The sequence below is a fragment of the Aspergillus chevalieri genome, chromosome 7, assembly GCF_016861735.1.
Source record: "Aspergillus chevalieri M1 DNA, chromosome 7, nearly complete sequence".
Lineage (NCBI taxonomy): Eukaryota > Fungi > Ascomycota > Eurotiomycetes > Eurotiales > Aspergillaceae > Aspergillus > Aspergillus chevalieri.
This window is the reverse complement of record NC_057368.1, coordinates 150,537-177,359: the sequence shown is the minus strand read 5'-3', so window position 1 is coordinate 177,359 and position 26,823 is coordinate 150,537. Positions and strand designations below refer to the sequence as shown.

General features: G+C 51.0%; 9 protein-coding genes across 9 annotated transcripts; 7 read left to right on the top strand and 2 right to left on the bottom strand.

Annotated features, from left to right (window-relative positions):
• Nucleotides 1-1,307: 1,307 nt before the first annotated feature.
• ACHE_70053A (uncharacterized protein) lies at nt 1,308-1,840 on the top strand (the record flags this gene model as incomplete). Its single annotated transcript, XM_043282344.1, has 2 exons — nt 1,308-1,314; nt 1,344-1,840. 2 exons carry the CDS (start codon nt 1,308-1,310, stop codon nt 1,838-1,840), a joined length of 504 nt encoding a protein of 167 aa, XP_043139732.1.
• Nucleotides 1,841-1,911: 71 nt separating this feature from the next.
• ACHE_70052A (uncharacterized protein) lies at nt 1,912-2,919 on the top strand (the record flags this gene model as incomplete). The annotated part of the gene is made up of 1 exon (XM_043282343.1): nt 1,912-2,919. The coding sequence occupies one exon, from the start codon at nt 1,912-1,914 to the stop codon at nt 2,917-2,919; it is 1,008 nt and encodes a 335-aa protein (XP_043139731.1).
• A 789-nt stretch (nt 2,920-3,708) lies between these two features.
• Nucleotides 3,709-4,036, top strand: ACHE_70051A (uncharacterized protein; the record flags this gene model as incomplete). The annotated part of the gene is made up of 2 exons (XM_043282341.1): nt 3,709-3,845; nt 3,898-4,036. 2 exons carry the CDS (start codon nt 3,709-3,711, stop codon nt 4,034-4,036), a joined length of 276 nt encoding a protein of 91 aa, XP_043139730.1.
• A 1,261-nt stretch (nt 4,037-5,297) lies between these two features.
• On the top strand, nt 5,298-6,890 carry ACHE_70050A (uncharacterized protein; the record flags this gene model as incomplete). Its single annotated transcript, XM_043282340.1, has 1 exon — nt 5,298-6,890. One exon carries the CDS (start codon nt 5,298-5,300, stop codon nt 6,888-6,890), a length of 1,593 nt encoding a protein of 530 aa, XP_043139729.1.
• A 946-nt stretch (nt 6,891-7,836) lies between these two features.
• Nucleotides 7,837-12,140, top strand: ACHE_70049A (putative ABC multidrug transporter; the record flags this gene model as incomplete). Its single annotated transcript, XM_043282339.1, has 2 exons — nt 7,837-9,570; nt 9,618-12,140. 2 exons carry the CDS (start codon nt 7,837-7,839, stop codon nt 12,138-12,140), a joined length of 4,257 nt encoding a protein of 1,418 aa, XP_043139728.1.
• A 290-nt stretch (nt 12,141-12,430) lies between these two features.
• ACHE_70048S (putative polyketide synthase) lies at nt 12,431-20,302 on the bottom strand (the record flags this gene model as incomplete). Its single annotated transcript, XM_043282338.1, has 8 exons — nt 12,431-13,258; nt 13,309-13,626; nt 13,673-18,204; nt 18,281-18,854; nt 18,903-19,428; nt 19,479-19,876; nt 19,923-20,009; nt 20,057-20,302. The coding sequence occupies 8 exons, from the start codon at nt 20,300-20,302 to the stop codon at nt 12,431-12,433; spliced, it is 7,509 nt and encodes a 2,502-aa protein (XP_043139727.1).
• Nucleotides 20,303-20,614: 312 nt separating this feature from the next.
• On the bottom strand, nt 20,615-21,393 carry ACHE_70047S (uncharacterized protein; the record flags this gene model as incomplete). Its single annotated transcript, XM_043282337.1, has 3 exons — nt 20,615-21,216; nt 21,279-21,297; nt 21,346-21,393. The coding sequence occupies 3 exons, from the start codon at nt 21,391-21,393 to the stop codon at nt 20,615-20,617; spliced, it is 669 nt and encodes a 222-aa protein (XP_043139726.1).
• Nucleotides 21,394-21,875: 482 nt separating this feature from the next.
• Nucleotides 21,876-22,497, top strand: ACHE_70046A (TspO/MBR family protein; the record flags this gene model as incomplete). The annotated part of the gene is made up of 2 exons (XM_043282336.1): nt 21,876-21,978; nt 22,064-22,497. The coding sequence occupies 2 exons, from the start codon at nt 21,876-21,878 to the stop codon at nt 22,495-22,497; spliced, it is 537 nt and encodes a 178-aa protein (XP_043139725.1).
• A 798-nt stretch (nt 22,498-23,295) lies between these two features.
• On the top strand, nt 23,296-25,857 carry ACHE_70045A (uncharacterized protein; the record flags this gene model as incomplete). Its single annotated transcript, XM_043282335.1, has 1 exon — nt 23,296-25,857. One exon carries the CDS (start codon nt 23,296-23,298, stop codon nt 25,855-25,857), a length of 2,562 nt encoding a protein of 853 aa, XP_043139724.1.
• Between the last annotated feature and the right edge of the window lie 966 nt (nt 25,858-26,823).

Sequence of the window (26,823 nt, the reverse complement as noted above, 5' to 3'; positions counted from 1 at the left end):
ATGGGGTGTTATTCATGAGCGGTGAACACAGTGTCTCCTGAAGACCCCACGGAGCATTATTCGATTCATGCCGAGTCCTCCGGGATAGTGTACTAGTACTACTACGGAATGGATCTGTACCAGAGGAGTTGGCAACATGCCAAAGTGCTACTCGGCCGAACCGTGGAACCGACCGGTATCGGATTCTGTACGGAACCAAATGTTCAGGTGCTAGATAACATCAGGCGTGAGATGGATTCTACAGACTGCGACAGATGAGGATCACTATCCATATGACGACCGGTGCAGCGAATCCTGGATGAGCCTAGAAGTTAAGGCTGAACAAAATGCTGACAAGAATATGCTGCCGAACAGTGAGACGTACTCGGCTGTTCCATGCCTCGCGTGCAGAAAGGACAATATGGGGAGAGCCATTCTACGGTGCAACACAACCCTGCGCTTTGTGTCCCTTGGCAGGGCGAATCGGGCCAGGGCCCGTCCGACATGAGCTCAGCGCCTTGTACCCGGTTACCTCAGAACCCCGATTCTATGATATATGAGATGCCGGGCATTCAGACTGCGATACAGCAATTAGCAGAATATGCAGTTCATTGTGCTCATCTATGCTGGAAGAACATTGTGCTGAGAGTGACTTGCCATGCCGTACTATGTACAGAGATACCGAGACATTCCACCGGGTTGGCCCTTCATTTCAACCATTACTTGACCTTTGCCATTCAATAAATTGACCGTATCAATCCTGGTTATTTCTGTCATGCCAGATTGATTTCTTGGCATGATCCCGTTCCTTGCCGGAAGAGGGGACCGTACGGGGTTGCTACTCTTACTACGGAGTACACTACTCCCCGCGGAAGTGAATTGTTTGGTTGAATTCAACAGATGTCTTCCCCAAGGCAAATGGTCCATGCGGACTATGTTGCATCACAATTTGTACCAGAAACGACTCTTGAGTCGATGACAGGTCCCGTGCACCGCCCTTGGCCATTTCCCCCGCATTGATGGACAATCCGGGGAAGGCTGCATCCAATCGCATGCTGGAAAAGCTCGGCAATTTTGCGGTGCTAAGCTTCTACAAAGTTGGGTAGAGAAGGTGGCTACGATTAACAGCCAGTAAACAATGTCAGCATCACGGACGTACTCCGATATGCAGCTGTCTCAAGCGTGTCTTGGTGCCATCGAGACGGGATGATACATGGTGACTATGCAGATAGTGCCGTCTGACAATTGTTGACTCTCCACTTCCCCGGATTTACTGTGGTTTCCACCGGTTCCATGGATATATAAAGTGCTCCGGGGCCTGGGAGAAAATGTCCTGTACTACAAGCTACTTGCGATCAATACAGCCAAAATGGAAAAGGAAACCATGGAGAGGGAGTTGGAAAAGGCCGATGTCACCCACGAAGAAGCCATCCACCTCGCCGAGCTCACCGACGATGAGAGACGCGTCGAGAAGAAGCTCCTCCGCCGCATCGATGCCCTCATCATGCCGCTCGTCATCCTCGTCTATCTGATGAACTACATTGACCGGAACAATTACGCAGCGGCCAGACTACAGGGTCTCGAGAGAGACCTTAGTCTCAACGATGCGCAGTACCAGACTGGTCTGAGTATCTTGTTTGTCGCGTATATCCTTATGCAGGTGCCGTCGAACTTGTTGCTCAACTATATGGGCAAACCGTCGTTATATCTCGGGGGCTTCACCACGGCGTGGGGTCTTGTGTCGACGTTGACCAGTCAGACGAAGAATTACGGTGATATTGTGGCGTGTCGGTTTTTGCTTGGTTTGGTCGGTGCGTACTATTTAACTGCCTCATTCAAAGCCATGACTGATTCAAAATAGAGGCCCCGTTCTTCGCCGGTGTTCTTTTCTACCTTTCGAAATGGTACACCAAGAAGGAACTTTCCTTCCGCATGAGTATCTTCTACAGCGGCTCCCTTCTCTCCGGTGCCTTTGGAAACCTAATCGCGGCCGGTATCCTCGACGGTCTGGCAGGTAAACGCGGGCTGTCATCGTGGCAATGGTTGTACATCATCGAGGGCGCCATCACAATGTTCATCGGTTTGGTGATCATGGTCATGCTACCTGATTTCCCGGATACATGGCGCTTTCTTAACTCAGAAATGAAGGCTGTCGCCAATCGTCGGCTTGCCATCGAGGCCGCAGAGGCCGATGTTGATGAGGGTGGCAAGCGCAGCCAGATTAAGGGGCTCAAGCTTGCCTTTACTGATATCAAAACCTACGTGTTGGCCATCGCCTATATGTCCATGACTGGCGCCAGTGGGTTCCAAAACTACTTTCCCACGCTCACCAGCACCCTGAAATACGACGAAACCATCTCCCTTGTTCTCGTCGCGCCACCATACCTGTTCATGGTCGCATATAGTATGGCCCATGCAAGACTATCGGACCATTTTGCCAACCGGTTCTGGTTCTTCGTCTATCCGATTCCGATCACCATGGTCGGGTATATCATCTTTATGACCACTGAAAGCTTTGGACCTCGTTATTTCTCCTTCTTCCTGATGGTGTTTGTCTTTGCGCAAAACAGCACCATCTACTCGTGGATCGCCAACGCCATCCCGCGACCGCCGGCCAAACGAGCGGCAGCATACGCTTTTATCAACTCGGTCGGAAACTCGGCTAGTATCTGGACTCCGTACACCTACCGTGACCAGGACGAGCCATTCTACCGGCCGGCCATGGGCGTGTGTATCGCGTTGCAGTGTGTTAGCGCGATAATGGCGTTGTTTATGCATTTCCACTTGCGGCAGTTGAACAAACGTCAGGAACGGCTGGAGGATGAGGACGTGACTCTGACCGATGCAGAGCTACAGCGACTGCAAAGGACAGCGGAGATTGAAGGAATTGATATCGCAGCTGCGCGTCAGTTGCAACGGGGATTCCGCTACATGATTTAGTTGTTCCATAATGTTAGCTTAAGGATGTTCGATTCGATTCACCCTGACCGCATTTTTTGGAGTAGCGTAGTCTAATGAGTTCTTCCGGTCCGCAGAAGAGGAGAGAGCGGGGAGAAACGCAAATGGCGTGCGATATTCGGACATAATTCCCATTCGGACGGGCTGCAGATTCCAGGATCAGCCTGTAACATAGCTGAATGTCAAACCAATAGCAATGCGCGGTGATGTTGCTGGCACACTCTGCTCCACGACAACACCTAATACAAGTGCACGATGACGTCTTAGTGCCTGTCTTCTGCGCAAAGAAAGCGCCAGAATCGTACCGTTGTCGACGCGCAGCCCCTTCCTTGTTCCCGTTCGGAGACCGGCAAATAGGTCATTGTACGACGGGATGGTTCAAGCGGCACATGGTTAGACCTGAATTGCACCGCTCAGTGAAACGAATGGAAAGCAAACCACGGATTTGGGTAGAATGTTAAGTTAGAGAATCGCATCATTCCTCCAAGTCTCCAAGTGAGTGAGTACTCCGGAGTAGGTTCCCCTTGCTGATTCGCCCATGGGAGGTGCGGAGAAAGGCGATGAGGTCGATCCGGGGGTGGAGTTGAGAAGTCATCATAGAGCGCCGGATTCGGTCTAGCGTAAAGTTCACGTGATTGTGCCTTCGATGATGTCATGCCGTCTAGTCCCTGGCCGTGAGATGGGTATATAAACACGTTCCTCGCCACTAATTTTTGCTTTGATTAACAGACCTCAGCCTTATCTACATTGATATCAATATAACCATCTACAATGATTAATTTGTCCGCTCGTGCCGCCCGCATCGGGGCCAACCGTCAGGCGTTCCCTCTCCGTTCGTTCTCTATTGCTGTGCCGGCTCGGAAGGAGGGAGACCTCGGATCACCCAAACCACGGGGGTTTCTTGCTGAGTATGTCTTTCTTATCATCTCGTCATTTGTTGCGATACTAATAATCATACAGAAAAGATTCCTTCAGCCGTCGAGAAGCCGCCCACGAGGCCATGTACATCCGCTCCCACGAGGCAGAGAAACTGAAGCTCCTACATCGCCAGTTGAAGGAGCAACGACGACACTTGGACGCGATGGAGGAGCATATGTAAGTGGATACTGTTGATATCGTTAGATACCGTGCCCTGGTTCAACGGCTGATCTTCTTTTAGCAAGGAAGTTACCCGCTCGCAGGGTGGAGAGCTGAACTAGTTGCTCCACGTATCGGTTTTTCTGCTATCTTTCGTTTGATCTTTTCACGATTTATTGGGTACATGTGCTACGATGGATTCGACATTCGATGGATTCGACACTTGTGAGGCTCAGAAGCCGCCCGTTATACATGACCGACTGCGCGACCGCGTTGGCATAGCTGGGATATTCCCGCGACGCTCCCACCGCCGGAATTTATGATACCGTGGGCTATGAGACTGTTGGAGCGATGCTCGCAGTTATGTATATTTTTTTGTATGAATAGGATGAATCATGCTTGTTTTGGCATTTGAATCATTTAGCAGTCTATACAAATATATTGAGGTCACCTTCAAAAACCTTTCACTCCTACTCTCCTCGTCTGACACCTCCCTATCATTCGTCGATATCACCAGCGTCTTCCCTAACCTGGGCACACCTTTAACCACCTCGACAGCCGGACTCCCCGTGGTAGCCCACGCTCTGCCAACCGATTGAACGCTTTACCAGATAATACGACAAAACAGCCACAATGGCATAGCGCTCTGGGTCCGTATTGTTGGGGTCTGGATTGACTTCGGTTGTAGAAAAAAAAAAAAACAAACTCGTTTCAAAGTTCTGTAACAAACCAGTGACTATGTACTCATGTGGTGTAGAAATGCCGTGGGTGTGTGGCCACGGGTTAGGGCTGACTGGTTCTGGAGCTCTTCGCGATGTTCCAGGAGCCAGGAGACTGTTTGGGGATTGTGCTTGCGAGAAAGAGGATAGGCACATTTTGAGTCGGCAGGGATATATAGACGGTGGTATCAGCAACAAAAAAAATTATTGTTCAACTCTTGTGCTCGTACCTTCCCCCCTTAGGTATACTTTATTCCAGATATGTTTCGAAGAGGGAGGTGACCAGTGTGCATGTCTTAATGCTGACACCCAATCGGGATACTATAGCGGGTAGTACTATGCAAATGTTTGCTTTTTATTCCCCTCCTGTTCTGAGGAGCCTAGTCCATGATTAAAAAGTAAGCGAATTAAGAGTGGCCAGACAACTCAAATTTTCGTGTGACAGTAAGCAGATATTGGTAACGTAATCGGACACCGAGCTGCGCGGGACACCGAGCTGCGCGGTCGGAAGCCGCTTCTCCTGAATATGATCCCATATACTACTTTTCTACTGCCATATTCATCATGACTGAAATACCGAAGGAAAAACGTCTAGAATTGGCCATTGAGGCTTTTCATAAAGGCCAATTCCCATCAAAAACGGCCTGTGCAAAAGCCTTTGATGTGCCTCCAAGGACCCTCATGACTCGCCTCGATGGGACTGTCTCTCGCCAACATACAATTGCAAATTGTCGCAAGCTATCAAATACTGAAGAAGAATCCCTTAAAAACTGGATTCTAGACATGGATAAACGTGGTCTACCCCTTCGAGTATCAAATGTACGCCATCTTGCTCAGCTTTTATTATCCGCGCGGTCTAAGCCATCAAAAGACATCTCTATCAGCGAGAAATGGGTCTCCCGATTTATTCAACGCCATCCTGAGCTCAAATCCAAATATACCCGCCAATATGACTATCAGCGTGCCAAATGTGAAGATCCGGAGCTTATAAAAGGCTGGTTTAATCGTGTTCAAGAGACTATCCTGAGATACGGCATTGCAGAGCAGGATATATACAATATGGATGAAACTGGCTTTCAAATGGGAGTGGCATCAACTGCAAAGGTTATTTGTGGATCAGAGACAAGAGATAGCCATGCCAAATCTATCCAGCCTGGAAATCGCGAGTGGATTACCATAATAATTGCCATAAATGCCTCTGGACATGCTCTACCTCCGCAAATCATTATGGCTGGGAAAAAGCATCAATCTCAGTGGTATTCAGCTATTCCAAAGGAATATAGAATCAGCTTGAGCGATAATGGCTGGACTAATGATATTCTGGGATTTGAATGGCTTCAGGAGATGTTTGAGAAGCATACTGCTTCTCAGACAGCTGGCAGATATCGTCTTTTAATTCTTGACGGCCATAGCAGTCATGCCACTGCTAGTTTTGATCAATTCTGCACTGAGAGAAGGATTATTCCGTTATATATGCCTCCTCATTCATCTCATCTACTTCAACCGCTTGATATAAGCTGTTTTGCGCCACTCAAGCATTATTACGGCCAGAAAGTCAGAGAGATGGCAGAAAACAACATCCATGCCATTGATAAACAAGACTTCATATCTATCTACTCCAGCATCCATGGCCGTGCATTCTCTAAGGCCAATATATTGAGTGCATTTGCAGCTGCTGGTCTTATTCCTTTTAAACCAGAGAGAGTTCTTGCAAAACTCAACATCAAGACACCGACACCACCTTCTTCCTCATCCAGCAACCAATCCTTTTATTTAGGAAGAACACCAGTCAATCTCTATCAGTTGAATCAGCAGAAAAAGCAGATTCAAGAACTTCAAAGCCAATCCCTATCTTCAGTTGTTGCAGAGCAGATGCTTGAAAAGTTTATAAAGAGCACAGAAGTCGCAATGCAGGATGCTATTCTATTAAGACAGGGATTCCATCAGCTCCACACGTCAAATAAGCATCAGAAAGGGAAGAAGAATATGACACGAGCCTTTATTCAAGATGGAGGTAGTCTAACTGGCTCTGAAGGTCAGCAAAGGTTGATTGAGAGGGAGGCGATACAGGAGCCATCAAGAAGGCCACGGCGGCCAGCACGATGCAGCAACTGCAATGAAGAAGGCCATAATAGGTTAAAATGTCCTGCTAAATAGTAGTAAATTTAATAGATCGAATACAGTTCAATGTGGCATTTATTTAACTAGGTTGATGAAATAATTCGTATAATTCGTATAGAAGAGTTAGTTACTCGCCGCCGCCGCGCAGCTCGGTGTCCCGCGCAGCTCGGTGTCCGATTACGTTATTTAAGTGAGCTATGTCCATCGTCTTTTCTTCTTCCCGTCCCTTTGTCATCAAATATTGATTTCTGTGCTACATACAGCGCTTACAGTGTTTGTGATGCTTATGGACAGTCTGCATATAATGATCACGCCGTGATAGGTGTTTGATGTGATATATATACTCACAGACACACAGTCTAGATGTTCTAGATGTTGCCTAAATGGGCAAGTCGCCGTTGTCCGGCTCGAACATGCCCAAAAGAGTTAGTCCCGGGAGAAAGCGGGACCTCCGTCTGAGTCATCGGAAGCCGGCGCTTCGGAGACCGACAAATGTCCTCTTGACAGCGTCTCATTAGTTGAAAAGACAGGTTTGTCAGCGGAACAGGGCCAAATGGACAGCCCGTCGGACCGATGAGCGCCTGAAACACCGACGGAAACGCCGAGCCGCACGAGAACTATACCCGATTAGGGCAAGCGAGACGGGTCAATAAGGGTCTTCGTAGAGTTAAAAATGACAGGTGAATGAGGCGTCCTACGAATCGGCATATTCTAACGCCGAAAGCCGTCGGGTTTTGGCTACAATGGGAGAGGCCTGACTGTGTATAGAAAACAAAGATTATCAGTGGAGCTCGGCGTCGGGGTTTCCAGAAGGCTTTTTTTTAATCATTTTATCTCCATCTGACAGGTGTGTCACGGGTTTTATATGTTGTGTTCCCCCCTCGGGTGTTCTTTCTGCTGCTTCCCTGTTCCTACTTTATCACGTGTGTCTACTTCACTATCTTTGCACTGACATACACAGTGCACAGTAGTCTCTGTCAACATGCAGGAGCGTCCTCCTTTCCTGCACGCGGCCTCTGAGGTCCGCGAGGACACTGACAGTGCTGCCACTATGAAGCCCGAAGATACCTCGTCCTCCCACTCCCACTCCCACGAGGGTACCAGCAAGGCAGACGACTGGAGCCTGATGCCCCAGATCAAGCAGCAGCACCAACGCGATGTCGCCTCTGGCTTCAAGCGCCGTGAACTGGGCGTCACCTGGCGGAACCTCAATGTCGAAGTCGTCAGCGCCGAAGCCGCCGTCAACGAAAACTTCCTCTCGCAGTTCAACATCCCTCAACACATCAAGGAAGCTCGTCACAAAGCGCCGTTGCGGAAGATTCTGCAGGATAGCCATGGTTGTGTGCGTCCTGGTGAGATGTTGTTGGTGCTGGGACGGCCTGGCTCTGGCTGCACGACGCTGTTGAAGATGCTTGCCAACCAGCGTCGTGGGTACAAGTCTATTCAGGGTGATGTTCGCTTTGGTTCGATGACTCCCGAACAGGCCGCGCAGTATCGTGGCCAGATTGTTATGAACACTGAAGAAGAACTGTTCTTCCCGTCCCTGACTGTTGGTCAGACCATGGACTTTGCAACCCGTCTCAAGGTCCCGTTCAATCTCCCTGAAGGTACTAAATCCCCCGAAGCCTATCGTCAAGAGACCAAGAAGTTTTTGTTGGAGTCCATGGGTATCTCGCACACGGAGGACACCAAAGTCGGTAACGAGTTCGTTCGTGGTGTGTCTGGTGGTGAGCGCAAGCGTGTGTCTATCATCGAGTGTCTGGCCACGCGTGGATCGGTTTTTTGCTGGGACAACAGTACCCGTGGTCTCGACGCTAGTACTGCCCTGGAATGGACCAAGGCTATCCGCGCCATGACTGATGTCTTGGGTCTCTCGTCCATCGTCACGCTGTACCAGGCTGGTAATGGTATCTACGATCTGTTCGACAAGGTGCTCGTACTGGATGAGGGTAAGCAGATCTACTACGGCCCTATGGCCCAGGCTCGTCCCTTCATGGAGGATCTTGGTTTCGTCTGTCGCGAAGGTTCCAACGTCGCCGATTTCCTGACTGGTGTCACTGTCCCCACGGAGCGCAAGATTCAACCCGGATATGAGAACCGCTTTCCCCGAACCGCAGAGGCCCTGCGGACGGAATACGAAAAGTCACCCATCCACGCTAGCATGATCGCTGAATACGACTACCCGACCAGTAGCCTGGCACAAGAACGAACCGATGAATTCAAAGACGCCGTCCTTCACGAGAAAGCCAAACTGCCCAACAACAGCCCCTGGACCGTCAGCTTCGTGGATCAAATCAAGACATGTATCCAACGTCAGTACCAGATCCTCTGGGGAGCCAAGGAGACCTTCATCATCAAGCAAGTCTCTACCCTGGTCCAAGCTCTGATCGCCGGTTCGCTGTTTTACGATGCTCCCAACAACTCTGGTGGTTTGTTCGTCAAATCTGGTGCCCTATTCTTCTCTCTGCTCTACAACAGTTTGCTGTCCATGTCCGAAGTCACGGACTCGTTCAGCGGTCGGCCCGTTCTCATCAAGCACAAGAACTTTGCCTTCTTCCACCCGGCTGCGTTCTGTCTTGCTCAGATTACGGCTGATATTCCTGTTTTGCTCTTCCAAATTTCGATTTTTTCGATCGTGGTTTACTTCATGGTCGGTTTGACGATGTCCGCTGATGCCTTTTTCACTTACTGGGTCATTGTTTTCGCCACAACTATGGTGTGTTCCCCCAATTCTCTCCCTACCACAGTGACTGACTCCTCCAGGTTATGACGGCTTTGTTCCGTGCCATTGGTGCTATGTTCAGCACGTTTGACGGCGCATCCAAGGTTTCCGGTTTCCTCATCTCGGCTCTGATCATGTACACCGGTTATATGATTCACAAGCCGCAGATGCACCCCTGGCTCGGATGGATTTACTGGATCGACCCCTTGGCTTACGGTTTCGACGCCCTTCTATCGAACGAGTTCCACGGCAAGACGATTCCTTGTGTGGGATCCAACCTTGTGCCCACTGGTCCCGGTTACATGGATACTGAATTCCAATCTTGCGCTGGTGTTGGTGGTGCCATTCAGGGACAGAACTACGTTACCGGCGACAATTACTTAAAATCCCTGTCGTACAGTCATGGACATGTCTGGCGGAACTTTGGTATCCTCTGGGCCTGGTGGGCTCTGTTCGTCGTCGTCACCATTATCGCCACCACCGGATGGAAGGCTGCGTCGGAATCTGGAAACACCCTCCTGATTCCTCGCGAGCGATTGGAAAGTGTTCGCCAGGCCAGCCGCGCCGACGAGGAGTCCCAGATGGTCGAGAAGCCTGGCAAGTCGGCCGAGGCTGAGCAGAAGAAGCAAGAGGATATCGACAAACAACTGATCCGCAACACCTCTGTCTTCACCTGGAAGAACCTTAGTTACACTGTCAAGACTCCCTCTGGTGATCGTTTGTTGCTCGACGACGTGCACGGCTGGGTCAAGCCTGGTATGCTGGGTGCGCTGATGGGCTCGTCTGGTGCTGGAAAGACTACTCTGCTGGATGTGTTGGCGCAACGCAAGACCGAAGGTACTATCAAGGGTTCTATCATGGTCGATGGTCGTCCGTTGCCTGTTTCCTTCCAGCGGTCCGCAGGATACTGTGAGCAGCTGGATGTGCACGAGCCTTTTGCGACCGTTCGGGAAGCCCTGGAATTCTCTGCTTTGCTTCGTCAACCACGCCATGTGCCTCGCGAGGAGAAGCTGCAGTACGTCGACACGATTATCGATCTTTTGGAATTGCACGACATTGCGGATACGTTGATTGGACGCGTTGGTGCTGGTCTGAGCGTTGAGCAGCGCAAGCGTGTTACCATTGGTGTTGAACTGGTGTCTAAGCCCAGCATCTTGATCTTCTTGGACGAGCCTACCTCCGGTCTCGACGGACAGTCTGCCTACAACACGGTTCGGTTCCTTCGCAAGCTGGCTGATGTCGGTCAGGCTGTTCTGGTTACCATCCATCAGCCCTCCGCTCAGCTATTTGCCGAATTCGATACCCTTTTGCTGTTGGCCAAGGGCGGTAAGACCGTCTATTTCGGTGATATTGGTGACAACGGTCAAACGGTTAAGGACTACTTTGCGCGCTACGGAGCCCCGTGCCCGAAAGAGACCAACCCGGCTGAGCACATGATTGACGTCGTTTCGGGTCACCTCTCGCAGGGTCGCGACTGGAACCAGGTATGGTTGGAGTCTCCGGAACACCACCAGGTGGTTCAAGAACTGGACCAGACAATCGATGAGGCCGCATCCAAACCCCCGGGTACGCAAGATGACGGGTTCGAATTTGCAATGCCTCTTTGGCAGCAGACGAAGATTGTGACGCAGCGCATGTGTCTGGCCATCTTCCGCAATATAGACTACATCGATAACAAGCTCGCACTGCACATCGGCTCTGCTCTCTTCAACGGATTTTCGTTCTGGATGATCGGCGATGGAGTCTCGGACATGCAACTGCGCATGTTCACAGTCTTCAATTTCATCTTCGTCGCTCCCGGTGTCATCAACCAACTGCAACCCCTCTTCCTCGAACGCCGCGACATCTTCGAAACCCGCGAGAAGAAGTCCAAGATGTATTCGTGGATCGCCTTCGTCACCGCCCTCATCGTCTCTGAACTCCCCTACCTTTGCCTCTGCGCCGTCCTCTACTTTGTTTGCTGGTACTACACCGTTGGGTTCTCGTCTGACTCCGACAAGGCCGGCGCCATGTTCTTCGTCATGCTCATGTACGAGTTCGTCTACACGGGTATCGGCCAGTTCATCGCCGCCTACGCCCCCAACGCCGTATTCGCAGCCCTCACCAACCCGCTCGTCATCGGTACCCTGGTATCCTTCTGCGGTGTCCTCGTGCCCTATGCCCAGATCCAGGCGTTCTGGCGGTACTGGATCTACTATCTCAACCCCTTCAACTACCTCATCGGCAGTATGCTGGTGTTCGGTGTCTACGACACAGACGTGAACTGCAAGAAGAACGAACTCGCCATCTTCGATACCCCCAACGGCACCACCTGCGGCGACTACCTCTCCACCTTCATGCAGGGCATGGGCTCGCGCATGAACCTACTCAACCCCGATGCAACCTCCGGCTGCGAAGTCTGCGAGTACCGTCGCGGAAGCGACTATCTTTACACGGTGAACCTCAAGGAATACTATTACGGCTGGCGTGATGCGGGGATCGTGTGTATTTTCGCGATTAGCTCGTATGCGCTGGTGTACTTGTTGATGAAGTTGCGGACGAAGCAGTCTAAGAAGGCTGAATGATTGCTCTCTTCCCTAACTATCTAATCTTCTCGGTTTATTCGATTGATTGAAAAAATACCCCTTAGATATTTTTGTTGCTTGGAGTTAGTTGTTGATTTCGTTTAATTTTTCTTTTTTGCTACGCCACGACTTACGGATGGCTATGGCTATGGCTGGATGATAGATAAGTCTGATATTAAGTATTTAATCACGATAGATGCCCTACGGCTGTACAGAAATAAGAACAAAATCCATTCTGAGCTATCAATTTACCTGGTCCTAACTGATTTATCCATATACCACTGCTAAGATTAGTCTTCCAATTTAACCAACTTCGACTTTCCTGCAATCTTCGCTGCCAACTCTCCCACCGAGCCACTCGCCAATATCTCCAGAATAGGCACCGTACTCTCCATCTTCTCTGTAATCCAGTTCCTGAGTTCCACCGCGACATGCGAATCAACGCCGTACTCCGAGATCGGACTCGAGGGATCAATACTCTCAACGGAGAGAGACAGATGCGCTGCTATCTTGGCGCTGAGGGCTGTATAGACCAAAACTGTCGCATCATCGAGTGTCTTCGCCGCAGCTAGATCCTCGCGAAGCCTGTCCACGGCAGACACATCATTATCAGAATCGATAGAATCCGAAGACGTGAACAAACGACGATACCGCGCAAAAAGCGGCGCATCAAAATTCGTCAGCGACTTCCCTGACCCCTTCCACTCGCCCAAGCCCGTGATCACCTGATGGAACTCTATCGGCTGCGAAATCGCCATCTCAATCAACGCCAGTAGCGTCGGCGTATCAGTCCCCTGGAAGCCCTGCTGTTCCATCGCCGCTGCTAGGCCCTGATGTTCGGCGACGTAGCCTACATCCGTGATGACGCCGAGGTCGAGAGAGACGGTCGGTAAGCCAAGATTGCGCGAGCGGTAGGATGCAAAGGCGTCCATGAAGGTTGAGCCGGCGGCGTAGGCAGCTTGTGTGGCGTTGCCGATTATCCCGCTTATCGAGGAGAGGAGGAGGAAGAAGTCCAGGTTTTCGGATGGAAGGTGGCGGTGGAGGTTCCAGGTCCCGCTGTACTTTGGTTGGAGGACGGCGTGGTAGGTCTCGGAGGTCATTTTCTCGATGTGTGTGTCCTGTTTGTGTTAAATATAGTTGGAATTTGAGGCAGCGGGAAGGGGCGTACCTTTAACACCATGGCGGCTTGGATAACACCTCGGATTGGTGGTGCTTGTTGTGCGAGCTCAGAGACCATGGTCTGCATTTGTCTGCTATCTGAGATATCGCAGGCGTAAACAATCACCCGGACTCCACGTTCTTCTAAAACTCGAACAGTCTCCTTCGACGACTCCCTTGACAGACCACTCCGATTCACGAAAATGAGGTTTTGTGCTCCGCGCTCAGCCATCCAGAGAGCAGTTGCCCGTCCAATACCGCCAAGTCCACCAACGAGCATATACGAAGCGTCCGAACGGAGAAGTAGATCTGCCTTTCGACGTGTTGCCTGATAAGGTCAGTGTGGCTCTTGCCCAAGTGCTTGGAAGACCTACCCTGATAAGATCGTCCGGGGCGGCTGTGATCGTCGTGAAATGAGAACTGTCAGGATCAAACGAGTCTAGCACATTGTTGAGCTCTGAAATGTTGGCTGATTGTAACAAGGGAGGTCCTTGTAATGTTCCGTCGCGGAAAAGATCCATCACTTGCCGGAAGACATCATATAAGACACCAGGCTTCTCTCTCCTTAGCGTCTCGAGAGAAAACACCGTGAACATGGCCTCTTGGTTAAACGAAGAAAATCGGATATTCTTCGAATCAGCGCCCTCCAACTTGATGAACCGCCCGTACGTATTGACCCGGTTAGCCAACAGCTTAACGTCTTGATCAGAGTCGTTGCAGTCAACGACAACGTCCACATCTCCGCCTGTAGCGCGTTCAACCCTGTCGGTGAAATCATCCACGTCGCGAACAAGAATCTGATCTGCTGGTATCTTGGCTGTGAAGAAGAGGAACGTCTTCTGCTTTTCGTCGGCAACTATTGCGAAGATCCTCGCACCTGTGCCATTGGCGACTTTGACCATTGCCTGACCGTATGCGCTCGCAGCCCCGTTAATGAGGATCGTATCATTAGGGCCAACACGAGCCAAGTGGTAGAGGACATAGAATGCCGTGCAGAATGGTACAGGCAAGGTGGCAGCGATGTCCAGTGACGTGCCGGGTGGGATTTTCTGGTACGCCTCCACACGGTCATGATAAATGCTGGCTACTGTTCCAGTGCCTAGACAAGCGACCTGATCTCCGATTTCGAAGCCCTGAACGGCATTACCGATGGCATAGACTGTTCCGCTGCACTGCGTACCAACATTCTCCTCGCCCGGTTGGATTCGGGTATCATGCTTGGTCAGTCCGACGACTTGGACTCTGATCCCAACATGATCTGGAGGAAGTTCAGACGCTCGGGTATCATTAACGAAGTAAACCCTTTCGGACCTATCTCGGCTGCTGACATTCGCCCGCAATGGCCGATCATGCTGGTAGAATGGCTGTTCCGTCAGCACCCGTGGATTCAATGCCGTCGCAAGATGTTTGTTCAGACGAGGTTCTTCCACGACCCGTGGTATAGACAGGATTCCCCCAGACTCGGAATACTCAGTATCGGCATGCATCGAGCTGTTGACGAAGAAACGATACTGGAATAATCTGAATATCACCTCCGCTGTTCGTTCAGGAGATAACACATCCCGCGCATCAAGATCCAGCGTGACTATGGGTTCTACGCCAGACTCTGAGCGTGCTGTCCGAGCAAATCCCGTGATAATTGATGCGTCTGGGTCCCTGGGGCTCAAGGTATCTCCACCGCGTGTAACCCATAGAACGCCGGAGCTTTGAAGGAAGATTGTCTTGACCGTTTCAAAGGTGGCATCATCTGCGTCGGTCATTGAAGGTGTCAGGATGTCACTAAGGACGATGCATAGTCGTCCTTCTGGTTTTGCGTGTGCGAGATCCGTTATTTCTGCTGTGAGTTGAACGGCGGAGAGCATGTCTCGCAAGTATGGCAGGCAGACAGAGTTGCTCTCTTCAGCAATGATCAGTATCCCGGCAGGAGTAACAGAGGGAGGCTGTCTCAGTGGGCTGCTGAGAATAAGCGAAGTATCATCAAAGTCGATAAGATGGTCGACGCCAGAGAATTGTGCGCCTCGAAGCACTTGGTCCCATTCGCCGTGCGGCCATCCAGGAAGACAGCCGAAGATGGCAGACTCGACGAGACCGTCATGCCTACTCGCAGGATCTATCAGGACCAGATGACCGCCTGGCTTGAGCAGCTGATGGATGTTTTTGAGGACATGCTCCATCGAACTAGCAGCATAGATCCCATGCGGAATGACTATCGCATCGTAGTGGTGTGAAGCAAAGCCCTGTGGCTCAGGATCGGCTTCGATATCGAGAGTCTTGAAATCGATCCACTCTTCATACTCAGATAAATTCTTTGCTGCGTCCTCGAGAACAGATTGGTCTGCGTCCGTGACTGTGTAGTCTAGGAAGCGAGGGGTGATATTTCTTCCTTCCAAGAAAAGAATTTGGAACTGTGACTGGATCGCCCCTCCTGTTCCTGCACCGATCTGCAAGACTGACATGCTGGGATTCTTGTGACCGACTGCCCGCAAATACACAGCTGCTGAGTCGTAGCAATCATAAAGGCGTTTCTCAAGGAGACCCGAGCTGTGAAGGAGAGTGGCTGCGTCCACCTTTCCTTGTAGGATAGCGGGGATGTTTTCGCCGACGGCAACTAGAAGTTCGCCCGTCGGACCAGTCTTCAATACTTGCTGAATTTGGGGCTGTGTGATGTCGGATTCCATCGAACTGTGCCTTTTGGCGATATCGACGAAGGACCTCCAGATCGCTTGGTTCTTTGGCGGGATTTCTGCGTCGCTGAGCACTTCGATTGCCTGGCGGATATATTGCAATGCGCATCGTTCAAGGAGTCCATTGACTGGCCTTCTCGCACATCCATTGCCCAGCACATACAATATACCGTCCTTGGACAAAAGATCTGGATCTATCTGCCAATCTATTCTGTACGCGATGCGAGTCTCCTTCGCTGTGCTCTTGGGCGAGTCGCTTGCAAGCCTCCTGCATCGGAGATCAGAGATAGACACCGCAGTTTCAGAGGTCTGAGCATTAGAAACTTGAATCGAAGCGAGGACATCCTGCTCGCCTTGTTCATGGACTTGCGTGGACACATTCAGTTTGCTTCCCGGTGCTGTAGTGATATCGCTAGAAACATACATCTCGCCGATGGAGACAGGAATAGGCGGCTCGAGCGTACCATCCAAGGTACCTGGTAGACCTGGGAATATGGAATGGAAGATAGCGTCGAGAGTGCACGGGTGAATTATATGCGGATGCTGGTAGTTAGTGGGCATCACAGCCGCTGTATCAGGGACGGCGATCTCCGCCACACAACTGTGCAACAAGTAACGGGCTGCTGTCATGTTGGCAAATGTTGGCCCATATTCTAAACCAGCAGCAGCAAGCGTCTTATAGAATTGTGCAACGTCCAGAGTCGTGGAACTGTACCCATTGGTCATAAGTTCTGTGCGGGGCTCGATATATCTGGGGGATGTATATTGGACACTGACAAACCCCTTGCAATGCTGTGTCCAACGATTATCGTCTGATGCAGAATAAACATGGAACTCGTACGACTTGTCAGGACCGTCCGCTGCGTGTTCTCTGAGGGAGATCAGCACCTCCACAGCTGACATCTCGTTGATGACTAGGGCGGACTGTATGGATACGTCTCTCAGCAGGTACCCAGTGGTTGCTGAATTCAACAAGGTCCCCGAGCTATGTTGTGACGCTGCCTCTATAGCCATAGCGATATAACCAGCTGCCGGATATACGATATTGGACTGGATCTTATGGTCCCTGAGCCATGGAATCTCAACCACGCGGATATAATTCCTCCATCGGGGCTCGAATGGACAAGCCACGGGATCCGGTACACCGAGAAGATCCGTACGCGGAAATTTTCGGTTCCGATATGCCTTACTAACTCGTGACTCGGACCAGTATGATCGGGAGTGATTCCACGCATACGGCGGAAGGTCGACAAGGAGGCGAAGCTCATCATCTGTGGGATTGTTCACTGCTTGGAAGTTCACCGGGTAGCTAGATGCCGCAAGCATCGCCGCCACTGATAGGGCAGTTGAAACGGCATTCTGCTTCCGAACGAGGATGCTCCCGTAGGCAATCTCAGCGACAGAGAGCTTTGGATCAGGTTTGAAGATTTGCTTGATAGCACCGGACATAGCGGAATGAGGCCCAACCTCAATCAAGGTGTCGACGCTGACTTTTTGTGCACGCTTAGCGCGTTTGGTATTTGAATTACGTTGCTTTTGACCTGCCTCAAAGCAGAGCGTGCGCAAGGAATCCGAGAATTTGACCTGACCAAGTAAATTGCGGACCCAGTACTGGGCTCCAAGTTCAGCCGGGGAGAGTTCCGTTCCTGTTACGGACGAGAAGAATGAGACCGTTTTGTCCTGGTGGTTGGCTTTCCTTGGTTTGACATGAGCGATTGAATCCAGGTACTGAGCAGCTATTTGTTCCATATGATGAGAATGGTAGGCGACATCAACTGCCAATCGACGACTGAACACCTGCTTATCGATGAGAAAGCTCTCGAGCTCCGTGATCGCCGGAACATCACCGGAGATGGTAACACTAGATGGGCTGTTGACACAAGCCACAACTGCTTGGCCCGATTGCAGCTTCTCCAGGTATGGCTGGACGTCTTCCGCTGACATTCCCAGGGCGAGCATGCCCCCTTTTATTAGTCCTTCGGTTGAGATTTTGCTGGCTGAAACACCTCGATGGTACGCAATCGACATTGCATCCTCCATGCTCAATGCGCCAGCTGCGTATGCGGATGCGATTTCCCCGCTGGAGTGGCCCGTTACGGAGTCGGGGACGATTCCCCAGCTTGCGAGGAGATCTACCAAGGCGATCTGTAGTGCAGAGCAGAGAGGTTGACTGTGGAGGGGACGGCTCAGTCGGGAAGGGTCTTTGTTTGTCCATATTTCGTCTGCCTCTGTTAGCAACAGCTCACTGATATGTACACAGCCTTGACTTGCCTATTACACTGAATGGAGCCCCAATACGTTTTAGGTACGCATCGATATTCTCGATAGACTTCCGAAAAACAGGGTAGGCATCAAGAAGTTCCCTTCCCATTCCTGGTGATTGAGCACCCTGCCCAGTGAAGACGAATCCGACTGTAGGTTTCTTGGTATTCCTCTTGACTTTGACCTTACTGGTTAAGGCTCCCGCAACCTCAGCGATTGTGCCACCAGTCACTGCGACTTTGCACGGTAGTCTGGTACGGTGCTCATTGAGTGTGGAAGCCAAATTGTTCATAAAGGCATCGTCGATCAGCGACTCTTTTTCGAGAAGATATTCGCGTAGACTCTCTGCCTGCTTCGTGCACGAGGCTTCATCAAAACCAGAAATCATGAAGACGCGAGATCGCGAGGACTGAGAATTGTGTTTTGCAATATCGTTTGGAATTGCCAATGGTGATTGCAGTTTCCGGTAGAGTCCGTTCAGACCCCGCCTGGAGAGATATCCCGCAGCATCCTCAAGAATGATGTGAGCATTGCTACCACCGTATCCGAAGCTATTCACAGAGACACGATGGGGACCAGGACTGTCCCATGCTTCAGGCTCCAGTTGTATCTTCAGTTTTTAGCGTAGTCTAGAAACATTGGAGAGAATTGAACTTACCTTTAGCTTCCACTCATCCAGCAGAATTCGCGGGTTGGGGGTGGTGAAGTTGCGGTTCGGGAGGAATGTCCTATTCTCCAGCATAAATACAGCTTTCATCACTCCAGCGACGCCACTGGACCCCTCCAAGTGACCGACATTCGTTTTGATTGACCCAATACGCAGCGGTGCATCAGGGGCACGACCCGGTCCAAAAACCCTTGATAGAGCCGAGGTCTCAATGGGATCACCGGCTTGTGTGCCCGTACCATGAGCTTCGACGAATTCTGTCTCACGAGGATCGAGTCCAGCCGTGTTGTACACATCGCGGATCAGGGCTTCTTGTGCGGCGCCGTTGGGTAACGTGATACCCGGGGTGCGGCCGTCTTGGTTGGATCCAGAGCCGCGGATGACGGCGCGGATGGTGTCCTTGTCTCGAATGGCATCTTCGAGAGGTTTAAGGATCAGACAGTCGACTGCTTCTCCACGGGCATATCCATTGGCATTGTCATCAAATGTATAACAACGTCCGTCGGGAGATAGGAATCTTGCACGTCAGTGGGCAATCTGTGCTGCTTAGATTAGACAAGAACTCACTTCATCATGCTCATGGTGGTCATAAATTCGTGGCTGAGTACGACGTTGACACCTGCTGCAATGGCCATCGTGGCGTCACCCGTTCTCAAACTCTGGCAGGCTAAATGCAGTGCCACCAAGCTCCCGGAGCACGCAGTGTCAACGGTTACACTAGGCCCTTTAAGGTCATAGAAATACGACACCCGGTTTGCAGTCATGGCGCGAGACTGGCCAGCATTCGTGCATTGGTACATGGAGACGGCCTCCGGATCACGAAGGAGAAGATCGGTATAGTCTGCATTGAAGGAACCAACGAAACAAGAGGTTTTGGTACCGGTTATCCGGGGAAGAGGGATACCAGCATTTTCAAGGCCTTCATATGTAACTTCCAGAAGAAGCCTTTGCTGGGGGTCCATAGACTGTTGTGGTCAGCGGAGTACGCTAACTTAGGGGTAGAGGGCATACAGCTGCTTCATCGCTGGTCATATTAAAAAATGGAGCATCAAACAATGAGACATCCTCTGTAAGGAAATGGCCGTCTTGGACATTGATCTGGAGAATTGTTAGTCCACCAGTAACCCTCTGATCAATTCACCTACCGTCCCGTGCCTCGAATGATCTGGGTGATAAAAGGCATCGTTATTCCACCTTGATTGGGGAATCCGAGTTCGTGCTTCACGGCCCTCAAGTATCATCTGCCAGAGTTTTTCGACGTTGGTTGCATCTCCTGGACCACGGAAGCCCATGCCCACGACAGCTATGGGCATGGACTTGTCGGTATCGAGGTCAGAAACGTAGGGCATTGCAACGGAGTATGATGCGGCATCAAATGTGTTGGACGTCATGGTCCCAAGATTGCTGTACTATATACCAAAAAGCTTAAAGCGGGTAGATCCTGATGGCCATTGGAAGAAAAAAAGCCAATCCCGAGTAAATACTCTATCCATAGTATGATATTTTCCGCTTTCGATTCGGGTGAAACACGAAAATGTACCGATTACAGGTCCCGGTGATATATGGGAAATTGTGAGACAGGACACATGAACTATAATTCCATTGCCAAGAATTTTCTATAGATATAAACCAAAAAGAAAAAAGACCAAAACACGCCGTAGCGTAGGCATCCACAATAGGAATGTCCACGATAAACACCGGAATCATCCAGTGGGCAAGTTTACCAAGACGGCCAATTTACGAATGGCGGTTGCCATTTGGGCCACGTTCGTTCTATCTCCCGGGATGTCGTGGCCCTTGGAATGGACGATCCAGGCTGAGGTCGGGGAACAGAGCTCATGCAGCGCCCGTGAATATTCCAATAGCGAATCTTGAGCACCTGCAATGCTCACTGTTGGCAAGGACAAGTAGCCTTCCAGACTCATGTCAATGACAGGCTTCTCCCCTGGATTCATCCGGAACGGGGGAAGGGAATTGATAAAGATAGCACAGCGAACAAGAGGCGGATCATGTGGGAATCGCTTGGCATGCTGTATGAGGAACCCGGCAGCCAGGGTACCGCCATGTGAGAAGCCAAGAATGCCATCGAATGGACCCTCTTCTTCAATCACCGTGTAGAGCTGATCGTAGGCGTCCAGAACATCGGAATCATCAACGTCGGAAAATGACCGGGGAAACTTGTAGTAGCTGTAGTAGGGACCGTCGAAATAACCAGCAATCCCCGGGCCGGGATCAGAGTCGCATTCGCCTTCCAGGAAGTGGAAAGTAGCAGTATTGTCTCGCCGGAGATCGGACATTAGGGGTCCTAGTGCAGGGTCGAACGATGAGCATGGAATAGAGTATACCAGAAGATTCTGTGTGACGTACCCAATTGGGACTGGAGGATCTATTACTGTTAGAGAGAGGACGTGGTAGCGCGCATGAACTGACTGACCTTGATGCTGGTTCCCCAGCCATGGAGACAAAGCAACCGTAGGGGCATTTTGGATAGGGAAGTTATGAGGAAATCACCGGATGGTGAGATTGATGGCAAGATTGTCAACACTATCTTTATACCTGCCATGATCATGCAGACCATGAACGGCGGTCGACTTCATGGCGATTGCCTGTCGGGGTGTTTTGGAGATTGTGGGACAAGTGGTGAAGAGAAAACCACCGTGACTGCCCAGGATGGAACAACTGCATTGTATTCTGGATGAAAAGCAGCGAGAGCGTAGAGGAGAGAATGGTATGTAGTGAGCAGTAGTAAAAGTGGTAGTAGTAGTGATAGAAAGAAGAGGGAGGGAGGAGAGGCATCCCGAAGCCGCCAAGACCAACCACGATGACGTCGTTCGAATTTTCCTCAAAGCAGGGAATCGCGACTTCAGCTTCTTTGATTCTCTGCTGCTTCTCTAACACTCGAACACCTCATTTACTCGGAAATATACATTGTGTAGTGTGCACATACAGAGATACGCATCTGACATGTCGTGGTCATTCGCTCTCCCCCAGGCAGTATTTGCCTCGCCAATTCTTTCCACGGCCACCCCCCTGGCCGGAGGAATGTTAACGGGCTATCTGGTCAACCGTGAGTGAGCAACGCAGACTGCAAAACTTTTGAAGCTGCAAGAGAAGAGGCACAGACGCTAATGTCTGACGAATTGACTGCACAGGAGGCGGCACGACCAAAGCCAAGTATGGCAGCATCCGGCAACCTCCGTTTCGCCCCCCGACGTGGCTCTTCCCTGCAGTCTGGACACTGCTCTACCCACTGATGGGCTACGCTGCCCACCACGCAAGCATGACGGGCCTATCAGCAGCGACATTTTCGCCGGAGCTCCGTGATTTGACCAAGAAGTCGCAGACACTTTACACGGTCCAATTGGTATTCAACTATCTGTGGATGCCGCTATTCTTTGGACTCCGGCGTCCGGATCTAGCCTTGGCGGATCTGGTCGCGATAGGGGGAAATGTGGCTGGATTGCTGCATCTCTGGTGGCAAATTGACCGGACGGCGTTTTGGATGCTAGTGCCATATGCGAGTTGGGTGGGATTCGCAATGTATCTGAACATTGGCGTCGGATGGTTGAATAACTGGCGGATATAATAAATAATATTAACGCCCAGAGCGCATCGCAGGACCCCTGTATGATAATCGACTGCCGATCTATTGCAGGCTCAATAGCAATATTTCCGATTGATATCACGTGCTGTTACGGGCCAGAAATAGAAATGCCAATGCGAGTCTAGACCGGGGCGGTTATGTTGTTTCTATGTGTAAGGCTGTGGATCGATCAATTGAACTGATAAGCTCTCTATACATACGTAGAGTAGTAGTGCTAGTAGTATGTGTCTTATCTTGTCTATCTCTCTACACAGTACTATATACTGCTGAATTGCTATCTATACTCAGTGCATCGAACCGTGCATAAATACTGTGCATGCATAAAACGCACGAACGGACCAATCAGCGATCGCGCTTTGACGTTTGCCACTGTGGAACTGTCAGATCCACCCATTGCGCGTGTAAGGTTAGTCAGCTATACTTGGTTATGCTTCTTTTTCCTGCGCTAGAAGAGTTTTCTCGTATCGTGCAGTATAGAGTTAGGTGTATATACAGTAGTGTATATGGTGATTAAAGATCTAGGCCTGCCTAACCAAGATACACAATAAAGAACATGGCCATGGAGAACAAAAAACCGGCAAAATCGCTCAGTCAGCTGCAGGGCAGTCGCTCATTGGCTCCACGATGAGATCATCCATGGATCCTCCTATTCTAGACTTCTATCAAAGTCCTCCATATAATCTCTCTCCTCCTCTCCTCTTCTCTTCCCTCTTACAATGTAAGCCATAGTCATTCGTTCCCCCCTCTATCTACTCAGTACGGAGTACATTCGTTTCATTCATGTCGCAAGACACTCCTCTCGATCACCCGGATTTCCAGGACCTCCGTCTCACTCCGGACCATCATGCCCAGGACCCATTCTTATCCCCAACTCCGACTTTGAATCGCGTCAATTCCATAGAATTGGGCCTGCAAGACGACCGCAGAGGTCTCGCCCACGACCACAATGAACGCCCTCAACCTCCCGAAGAATCCCCCGGTCAACCGCATCGAGGCCTTCGGGTGCGCTTTCGCTCCTTCAGTCACTCCTCCCGGGATCGTGTCGTCTCGGATCGATCTGATACTTCCTCTCGTCCGCTGTTACCGACTCACGACCACTCCCGAGATTTGACCGAGATTTCTTTCGCGGAGCGACAGAATGGAGATGTAGAACAGGGGAGGAAGGGACAACAGGATCAGCTCTCGCCGTCTAGCGTCATCTCCAATCCTTTCGAGTCCAATGAGGACATCTCCGCCAGGACCAATTCAACCAAAGAACGCTTTCGAGCAGCTGGTCAATTGCTACGACAGAAGACCACCCGCCTCACAGAACGACTTGGACGGCCGGCTGATGAGGGTGAAGCGCTGGGAGCTTCCCTTTTACCCGACGACCTCGAAGGCGGATTGACTATGGAGGATTTGCCCAATGAGAAGCGTCCGATAGAGGAGGAGAAGACGGATGATGAGAGTCCGCTGCCCGCCCCCAGTGCGGAAGCCCATCGTCTGGTGCGCACCATGACCCAGGCTCAGGCACGACGACGCAAGCCCCGCCCCGCATACATCCGTTCGGGTCAGAGTACGCCGGAAGGCTCACATCGCCCCAGTTCTTGGTACGGTTCGAGCCGTGCTGTGGGTGGTATCCTGGGTCAATTGCTTCGTCTGCAAGCCACCCAGACGAACAGCAATAGTACTAGCAGAGAGAGTCTTGTCACAGATACAGAGTCCGACAGCGAATCTGCCATCTCCTCCGGGGCTGCTACTCCGGGAACCGCGACTCCCGGTGCTGGCGCCGTCACTCCCAGCGCTATCATTCCTGGTGCCCCAACCCCCGGCACAGCAACTCCCAAGAAAGAGAAGTTGAAATGGTACAAGAAGCCGCAACACCAGTCGACAGCCTCCCTGGTCGAGGCATCCATGAACCTCAGTAAACCCACTCTTCCAGTGAACGAGGCCTCATTTGCCCCGAAGCCGAAGAAAGGCAAGAAGCGCAAGACCCGCCTGGAGGACGAAATTCGTGTTACGGTTCACATCGCGGAGATTATCGCCCGCCAGCGTTATATCATACAGCTCTGCCGTGCCCTGATGCGGTATGGCGCTCCTACCCACCGTCTCGAGGAGTACATGAAGATGACAGCTCGGGTACTTTCTGTAGAGGGTCAATTCCTGTATCTCCCTGGCTGTATGATCATGTCCTTTGACGATCCCGCCACCCGCACCGCTGAAGTCAAGTTGGTCCGGATGGTGCAGGGCGTCGATCTGGGCCGGTTGGCCGACACCCACAACGTTTATAAGAATGTCGTCCACGATCTTATTGGCGTCGAAGAGGCCACTCAGGAACTGGATGAGATTATGCAGCGCAAACCGCGGTTCAACAAGTGGATGCTTGTTTTTATCTATGGCCTGGCCAGTGCAGCTGTTGGGCCTTTTGCTTTTGGTGCACGGCCGGTGGACATGCCGATCTCCTTCTTCCTTGGTTCCCTCGTGGGGTTCATGCAGCATGTGTTGTCCCCGAAATCCGTGCTCTATTCCAACGTGTTCGAAGTCACCGCTGCCGTTCTGACGTCCTTCCTGGCCCGTGCGTTTGGCAGCATTCGTGTCAATGGCGAGCCCCTGTTCTGCTTCTCTGCCCTGGCACAGTCGTCGATTGCCTTGATTCTGCCCGGTTTCCTCGTCCTCTGCAGTAGTTTGGAGCTCCAGTCGCACCAGATCATTGCAGGTTCTATTCGGATGGTGTATGCCATTATCTATTCGTTGTTCCTCGGTTATGGTATCACGGTTGGCATTACCATCTATGGGTTAATGGATTCCAGTGCTACGTCACAACAGAAGTGCACCAATCAGGATGTGTACGGCAATGAATATCTTCAGCACTTCCCGTTCGTCCCGATCTTCGCTGCGTTCCTGGCTGTCATCAACCAGGCGAAGTGGAAACAAATGCCCGTAATGATTTTCATTGCCCTGTGCGGTTATATCACGAACTACTTCAGCACCAAGAAACTCGGGAGTAATTCTGAGGTCGCCAATACCGTTGGTGCGTTCACCATCGGCGTGCTTGGAAACCTCTACAGTCGTGTCTGGCACGGCCACGCCGCGACGGCCATCTTACCGGGTATTTTCGTCCTGGTGCCGTCGGGACTGGCATCCAGTGGCTCCTTGATCGCGGGCTTGAAGTACGCAGACCAAGTCCGGGACAATCTTCACACGTCCGGAGACAGCAACATCTCTTCGACTCAGGACCTCTCGCTGGCGAGTCTGGGTTTCGGAATGATTCAGGTCGCTATTGGAATTACGGTTGGATTGTTTATTGCCGCATTGATTGTTTATCCGTTTGGGAAACGACGGAGTGGATTGTTCAGTTTCTAATGTGGATATGGTTGGTTTACAGGAGTATTTTTGGACGATTTGCATGGTATATTTTGGTTTCGTTATGGCGCATGGCGATAGAGCATTTTAGAGGATGCATAATTGGTATACTAGCATAATGATAGCGACGCGATATGTTTGGCTTTATGATTTGATGAGCGACATATCATTTTAATCAAGATCACAACCTTTATAGCAATATCGTACATCATGCCAACAGTCCGGGAACACCACGACTCATCCGCAAAAAACATCATAAATCCACCAGCGACTCCATACTCACATGAACCTAAGCCTGAGTATCAACAGACTTCAGAAACGCTTCTGTATCACCCACATACTTGGAAGACATTCCCAGAAACCTTGTCACCTTATTGCCATCCGTAAATGTACCAAGCACGGCGCCACCCTGCATTGCTTGGGATGAAATTCTCGCAGCTTCTCGCCCTCCACCTGTGAGCCGACAAGTATGCGTATCCTTTCACCACCTCTCCTTGCGGTCCATCAATCAGCGCCGGTTAACTGTTCTTTCTTGCCACCATGTACCCGACAATGTATGCTTCGTGGAGCTCGGGCGCCTCGTCCAGGTGGAGGATTCGTTTCAGCGTCGTGGGATTTGCCGTCGATCTGTGGAAGAAGTAGTATACGAGATACTGGAGGATGGAGATGTATGGACTGTGTGGGACATCTCGGCATCTAGCTAGTGGGATCTCTTCAAAAGAAGTAGAGACTATGTCGTGGTCGTGTGCTTGCTTCTTACGGCGCAGATGCCACATCTTCGGAAGAAAGCGGGATGGCGTTGAACTATATAGATAGTTGTGAGGCGAATTGAATATGACAAGCCATTGAGTGGCTCATTCGGGTTGGCCTGAGGATTCTCGGATTCAGTTCCTCAGCCTTCTGGCTCTCCATCACCGTCTCCGTCTCCATCTCCGTGTTTTATCTTTCAACGTTCGCACATTAGTC